Source organism: Pelophylax lessonae (assembly GCF_965119305.1).
Source record: "Pelophylax lessonae genome assembly, chromosome: 11".
Taxonomy (NCBI): Eukaryota; Metazoa; Chordata; class Amphibia; order Anura; family Ranidae; genus Pelophylax; species Pelophylax lessonae.
The window spans coordinates 107113812-107121836 of record NC_138778.1 but is presented as its reverse complement, the minus strand read 5'-3'; the positions used below and the strand labels follow the sequence as shown (position 1 = coordinate 107121836).

The window sequence follows — 8025 nt, the reverse complement described above, 5'->3', positions numbered from 1 at the left end:
ACAGTTATGGCAAGTTTCTGTTTGTGGTTTTTGATGAAATCATGTCAGGCGCTTCTAGCAATAAGCTATATGCCCTATATGGTATTAAGTGTACTCGCTTATTCCCCGAAATGACGCTTGGTTTCCTTAAACTGTTTAACCAATAAGAACGTAACAAGTATCCTATACTTATGCTATATGCCCTTACTCTTTACTATATAAACCACAACGAGCCTATAATAAACTGAGAGCTTGGTTTCACTATACATCTGTCTCCGTCTGTGTAACTTCCAGAAACCAGCCTCCCAGGCCTGCAAGACACAAAACGAGCAAAGAAGTTATAGATAGTCCGGGACTATCATCGGGACCAGGGGTTCCAGACACTAACAGCTGGGGGCTCGTATGCCGGGATATGAAAGTCATCCCTCGCGGACAACCACGCTCATTCGGTAAGTAGAAAAATCCTTTTCTATACAGCCGATTGTAGTGTGGCTCCGGGGCGGGACACTGACTAAAATCATATCAAAGTGAACCAAGGGGGTTGGTGTGTTCCGGGAACACACGCAACAGACCCATAATTGAAATATTTCAGGGAAATATTTTTAGTCTCAGGGAGACTTAAGAAGTGTTAGAGAAATTGCTCGTTTTGTGTCTGAAAAATCTTTAAGCTTTCCTTCTCTGTCGCATAGAAGTGTAAGATAATTTGTTTGTGTGGCCCAAAAGGTTTAGTTATAGTTATAGTTATAATTATATATGACTTGTAAAAAATTGCGCCTGCGGACTGTTAATATAACACACTGTTACTGATAGCGACAGTCTCATTATTACTGTAAAAATTGACTGACCGATCGTAAGACAAATTAAGATAAATGTTTATTATGTGCATTGTTTGTTTGTCTATAATGGTAGGAAAACCTTCTTGATAGCCACTATACCTGGGAGTATCAGTCAAGACTCGGAAAAGTTTTTTTTGGTTGTTCCAAGAGGGGACATTCAGAGTCAAAAAAAAAAAAAAAAAAAAAAGTATAAGGTTTAATATACATACACCAAGTGGCTTTTCAGGAGGGTTTTTAACCATAAAAAGGGTCTAAGGACCCAGATACATTTAAGTGATTTTGTGAATGTGTAAATCTTAGAGACATGTTTTGTTAAGTGAGAGAATATTGGATTTTGTTTATGGTTTTGTGAAATTATACTGAAGGTTTAGGTCTGATGCTGGCCATACATGATACAATTTTCTTACAATTTTCAGTGCAGTTTTCTTGAAATTTACCTTCAACTATGTAGTACAAACGTTTGCCTAATTAAAGACAAGTAAATTACAGAAAAAAGAGTTCTGTCCGTCCGCATTCTCTTTCAGTAAATGTTTAGTTGTAATATCTTTAGAATGAGGAAGTATCAAACCAAACAAAACCCATCCCCCCTGATCGAGGCGAGATATGTCGCCTGGGTCTCTGGTGGATGCACATTTATTAACCCTTGGATAGATAACCAAGCAAGATGGTCAGAAAAAAATAGGGAGTTGTAATATAAAGTACATGGAAAAAGCGGGGAAAATTGGAGATGCTAATATAAGTGAAAGTTCTTTACCCACAGCAATTGCCTGTAGACCGGTAGACGGGTGAAACTGTTTGGTGGTTTTGGACTCTAGGGCTCCATTTCCACTTTTGCGACTTGTTGTGCGACTTGACACATGTCAAGTCGCATGATAGGTCAAAACCCATTATTTACAAATAGGACCGCTCAAACTGCTGCGACTTGAGTCGCAGCAACTTGAAAAAAGGTTTTTGCACTACTTTTGGGCGACTTCAGGGCAACTTGTCCCTCACAGAAGGAGGTCGCGCTGGGGTCCCCAGAAGTAGCTGCAAACAAATTGCACTACAAACTTGCGCTTGAAGTCGTGTGACTTTGTAGCCGCAATAGTGGAAACATAGCCTTAAAGCTGTGGTTAAGTGTCACTGCGGAGTAGCACAGTCTTAGGATTCAATAATTTGTCGGTAATTTAAAGTCACAGTACATGTTAATTATAAAACAGCACGTTTCTGATTGGGCTACTAAAACCAATATTACCTTACAAATGCCCCTGACCACACCTGCACCCCACGGTTTCGTTTTCCAAGGCAGATGTCGTTTTCTTTGCAGCCATTATATTATCTCAAACAAGCAGAAAATGTTTGTGTGTCAGATTCATTTAAAACTAGTAAATTTCCTTCCGTGTGAGAGGAAGTAATGGTCACTTCTGCAATTGCAGCTAGCAGAAGTTTCTAAAAAAAAAAAAAAAAAAAAAAAAAAAAATAATAAAGTTTTTTTTGAAAATTGGCACTAAGCCAAAAAGTTTTTAGTCTGATCATAGCATGCAAGTGGTATCTGATATGCCATCTCTACTGACAGCCATACCATCCGATGTTACCCACTTTACAGTGATTGGTTGAAGTAATGCGTTTTTTTTAAGCGTCCTATTGGACGAGGAGACACAGCCATCTTTGTTTCTTATTTTTCAGTCCAGGTAACTTACCTGGTGTAGAAATGCCTTAGGGCTATAAGTAGACAATTTGATTGTCCGCTCTATAGTTCTCCAGACCATGCAAGGGGGGATGGACACCTGCTCATGGTTCAGTCCCGCTACAATATGTGGATAACATATGTAGTCACTCTGTGGAGGCCAGTCAGAGCGAGTGAGTTTATTGAAATGTACATGTATGTGGACACAAAGTGTCACAGGAATTATGACAGCGGTGTCAGGAAAGTGTTGTTCACCTTGGTTTTGTTCTCACAGAGAGTGATAGTAGAGTCAGTCACATAAGAGCTGCTGCTCTAGTGGGTCTTGCCAGCCCACAGTGGGTCTTGCCCGCCCACAGGATCATTGATTGTTATGGATCCGGACTACTCCTATCTATAATAACATTTTGAGACAAACCACAGGTCCAGAAATGTCACCAGAAATGTTAAATGCGTTTATATATCTGAAAACTGCTATGGTTGTAGCGCCTGCACTGGGCCTCCCAAATCATGGAAAAATGTTTTGTGTTTATGCAAGGGACAATTGTAAGACCATGACAGGTGTACTTGCCCAGGAGTATGGTGGTAGACTTTGCCCTATAAGTTTTTATCCAAAGATGGTCGCAGTCCAGGTCTAAGGCATGCCTGAAGTGACTCCAAGCATAGCATCTTGTGAGATGGTACTGGGGATGGCCACATCATTTGCCCTAGGTAGGCCCCAGCTTTAAATGGGCTACTGGTATTAAAGGTTGTGTTACACCACAACTTGATTTATAGGCAGCCATAGAAGGAGCAAGAGATGTTTTTGTAGTTCATTTCTTGCTCCAGGCCAAAATATCACATATTGTTAGAAGCCATAAACGCATGCTACAGAACAAGTTTTAAGGAATTGGGTGATGATTTAGAAAAAGTTGAAAATGGCCTTTTTTTTTTTTTTTTTTTTTTCTAAAAGAGGGGAGCTCTTGTATGTATCCCCGCAGCTAGTGCCCCACTATTTATTGCCTAGTATTGTGGAATAGGACACAGGGGGTGGGAAAGAACATATACAGTATTACTGGCAGTTTTTTTATTTGCAAGCCCATCTAAATTCATGAAAGCATATGTTGCTAGATGCATCACCTGTATTAGGTACAAACAATCCAAACATATAAGGCCAAACATGAGCATCTCCAATACCCATCAACCCCATTCACACATCTACAAATAGGTTTTCACATATAGGCCCAAAGCAGGGGAGAAATAAGAGTTCCTTTTAGTCAATAGTAGATGGGTTCAGCAGATGATATGGGCCAAGAACCGCATGACTGCCTAGAAACAATTGAAAGTGTCACTTCACCCCGTGCAGACATGATGAAAGAGCTCATCACCAACCTTCTTCAGGCTATGTTGTTACCCTCAGAGTTAGCTATCATTCACTGTAGGGCACATACCAGAGGTACTGATGACATCTCCAAGGGCAACGCACTAGCAGACAAAATAGCAAAAGCAGCCGCACAACAGTTACCTTTAGGAGCCCTAAAACAAATGCCTGTCCTAACCCACATCCTCCCCGATGATGCCCAGTTGATCACAGATCTACAAGCCTCAGCCACTGCTGAGGAATTGGAGGACTGGTGTTATCCTGTCTTGCAAAAGAATCCTATAACAGGATTAATTTGCAAAGAGGGGAAACCATGTATACCCCGTAATAGTGCTCCTATTTGCATTGCCCAGAATTCAGGTACAGTGGAAAGGATAAATAGGACAATCAAAGACGAGTTGAGAAAAAGTAAATTGGAATTTTGAATCAAGTGGAACGAAAAAGTTGCTCGCACCTTTCTTTTCTTTTCACAGGTATCAACCCATCACTTGAGGGAAGGAGATGAAGTAGCATCACAAGACCAAGGCTGGATTTCGTTTTGGACCAAAAGACAAAGGTAGTCGCAGTGACCAGAATCGCTGTCCTTGTGGAGAACCAACAAGCCTGGATCCATGCTACTCGAGTGAAATTGGTAAAGGAGGCTCCACCCCCAGAAGCAAGTCCAGATCCAGACCCAAGAGAGGTACTAACGGGGGCGGACGGCCCTGACCTTGAACAGGAAGGTCCAGAAGCAAGAGAGGTACTAACGGGAGTGGACGACTCTGACCTCGAACAGGATAGTCAAGAAAAGGGGGTTTTTCAGAGGCAGGCGGCCCTGACCCTGTAGAAAAATGACATTCCCAATAGCACCAGATTCTGGAAAACTTTGGCTACTTATAGGACTCGTATCATTTTCAGTCTTCTCTGTAGTATGGGTTACCACTAACTGTATTTATCATCCAGAAGACCTGGTAGGGCTACAGGCCATTTGCGGAGCTTCCAACACCCCAACACAGAGTAATGCACATAACAGACAAAAGAGAGATGAAAGCTCAAAAAGTCTTACAGATAAAATGTCATTGTTGCAATTTAAATATGCCTATGCCCAGAAGTCCGGATATGAAAAATGTTGGATATGTAGTAAACTCCATCCTAGCACAGCTAGAATCCCCCTAGTAGCGATACCTTTAAACTTCACCCCTTTTCTAAATGGTACACCTCCTGTTGTCCTCACCAATGTCACGAGAACACTCTCAAATGATACCCTCACTTTCCAAATTATTGGTAGAAGTCATTCCCCAGACTGGTGTTTTAGGTTGGGAAACTCCACCAAGGGAGCTGAAGTGTGCCAGCAAACTAAGATTAATTTCTCAATGACCTCGATGGACAGCTCCTTCTGGCACACCTCAGAACCAGCCCTAAACGCCACTCTGATGAACTTTCTTAACTCCAGTTCCACTTCCTCTTCCCCAGTAGGACGGTTGTTGTCAAATTTAGCTTGGTCTAGTTATTCTGACCAAATAATGGCAATATTTCACAAACGTCCCCTAGCCTTGGGAAACAGTACTTATATTTGTTGTGGAAAGATTTGTCACCCTTGGATCCCTATTGTACCCCAAGGGTGGTGTTACCTCGCATCTCTAGTTCCCATCATGGGTGTAGTGGGAGACAACAAAGGAGGACATCTCCTCGAAGCTAGTATGCATCCTAGGTACCCCCTCAAACACCGCAATAAAAGAGAATTATTCCTTGAAAAGGATATGGTATGGGCCTGGTTCCCCTCATGGACCGGATGGGGAATAGACATGATGAAAAGGTTGAATAATTACTCTAAAATTCTCGATGACATCCTAGATAAGAACTCAGGAGACATTACCAAATTAAATATAGAAGTGAGGGCAATTAAGAAACAACTTGAGCTCCATGACCTAGCCATAGAAAGTATGAGTGCTGCTCTTACTGGGTTATGTGAAGTTACGGAGGGTTATGAATGCTGCACATGGATACACAACACTTCTGTTGAGATCCCTGATTATTATGATATTATTGCACAACACAGGAAGGAAGTAGATAAGCTGCAACAGGAAGCCAGGAATATTGCTAAGACATGGAGTCCTTTTAGTAATGTAGAGTTTGGAGTCGGAGGAATATTTTCCTGGTTGAAAAATATTGCTATGACCGTTATCATGGTCCTGCTCTTTTTGCTTTTTCTATTTGCATGTTTCAAGCTGGTAATGTGTATTATTGCTAGAGCTTCCAGGCCAAAGGTGAAGAATATTTCAATGCTATCCCACCAAATTGCAGGCTGCAAGAAACCCCCAACTAACAGCCCTAATGAATATACTAAGTATGTCAAGAGTCACAAACAAAAGGGAAAGAGTAACCTTACTATCTAGGGAGTGACACAGGGTTTTTTTCTCTGGGAAAATCAATTGGGAAGATTATTGATTTTAAGAGGGGATTGTGGGAGATGGGGAGGTATCAATTTTATTTGCCCTCCATTTTGTATGTTCCCACTCCATTTTCTATGTATCTTAGTTATACAAGCTTTGCAAATGTGTACGTGTTACAGTTATGGCAAGTTTCTGTTTGTGGTTTTTGATGAAATCATGTCAGGCGCTTCTAGCAATAAGCTATATGCCCTATATGGTATTAAGTGTACTCGCTTATTCCCCGAAATGACGCTTGGTTTCCTTAAACTGTTTAACCAATAAGAACGTAACAAGTATCCTATACTTATGCTATATGCCCTTACTCTTTACTATATAAACCACAACGAGCCTATAATAAACTGAGAGCTTGGTTTCACTATACATCTGTCTCCGTCTGTGTAACTTCCAGAAACCAGCCTCCCAGGCCTGCAAGACACAAAACGAGCAAAGAAGTTATAGATAGTCCGGGACTATCATCGGGACCAGGGGTTCCAGACACTAACAGGCAGTGGCAGCTGAGGGTTTTACACACTCCCAGTGGATAAAGCCATTGGGTATGTTTGTAAAAACTCCTGGAACCACTGTTGTATTATGTATGACAGTGGTAGTGCCTTTACAGCATAAAGGGAAGTGGTTGAGTGGTGGTAAACGTGGCTCAGCCATGCATTTTTCTGCCCTGAAAATGTAAATGAAAACAAGGCCTAAAAGAAATCATATCACTTACTGTGTATAAACCTGACAAGCCAAGTGTTGCCTGTCATATGGAAACAGTGCAGCCACCAGATCACTTCCACACACCCCTGTTGGCGCCCTAGACTGAAAAGCTGTGGGTCCATTCTTTCTAATGAGTGGGGATACAAGCGGGGAGTGTGACACACTGTTGGGCATGTTTCTTGAAGCACTTCAGCACTGCACTTTTTTGGAAGAGTTTGGAGCACTGAGCACTTTATATAAGACTTTTTCTTTGGACTATTTGTTTTCACTGACATTTACAATTATAACTGCAAGCGGTGTTTTTTTCCTGTATTCAAGGGGCGTAACTACAGGGGTTGCAATTGCAGCCTGACCCCATGCTCCAGGGGGCCTGTGCGGCTCCCCTTTACACCTAGATCGGAGAGGCAGCGGGGGCAGCATGTCGAGAAATTATTGTCCTCCTTTTTCCTCCTGTAGCTGCAGGGGGAAAATGGAGGAGATTGGTTCCTCTGTATGCTGCCCCTGCCACTCCTCCTATCCCGGTTCACTTGTGTTCTATGGTCTGTGGGCCCCTGTGTGCTCCCCTGGTCCCCCCCCACTGTGCTGCCCCCCCCCCCCCCTCTGTGCTCCCTTCCCTCTCCTGCCGGCTGCTGCAGGGGATGTGTCACAATAGAGAACCAGGAAGGGGTCGGTAAATATGTAATTTACCAGCTCCTTCCTTTTCTGAATGGACAGAGTCATAGTCAGTGACATTGTAAAAAATAAAATAAAATAATTAAAAAAAATGTATTCAATTAAAATACCAAAAAATAAAAACTACTGACACCAGTGGGTGAACTTCCAGGATCGGAAAGGTCACACTTGCAACCGGGCACTGGCATTCCACCACCGTGATGGCCCTAAAAATGGCAGGAAGGGGGCCCACTGCAGAACTTGTGAAAGGGTCCTGCTGTGGGACCCAATAAAGGGCCCCCTTTATTAGGGGCAAGGATGGCTATGTACAGGGTACAAGGATCGCTATGTACAGGGTGTAAGGATCGCTATGTACAGGGTGTAAGGATGGCTATGTACAGGGTGTAAGGA

General features: G+C 42.4%; 1 protein-coding gene across 1 annotated transcript; it reads left to right on the top strand.

Annotated features, from left to right (window-relative positions):
- Positions 1 to 4668: 4668 nt before the first annotated feature.
- On the top strand, positions 4669 to 6213 carry LOC309567402 (uncharacterized protein; the record flags this gene model as incomplete). Its single annotated transcript, XM_082272803.1, has 1 exon — positions 4669 to 6213. The coding sequence occupies one exon, from the start codon at positions 4669 to 4671 to the stop codon at positions 6211 to 6213; it is 1545 nt and encodes a 514-aa protein (XP_082128929.1).
- Positions 6214 to 8025: the final 1812 nt, after the last annotated feature.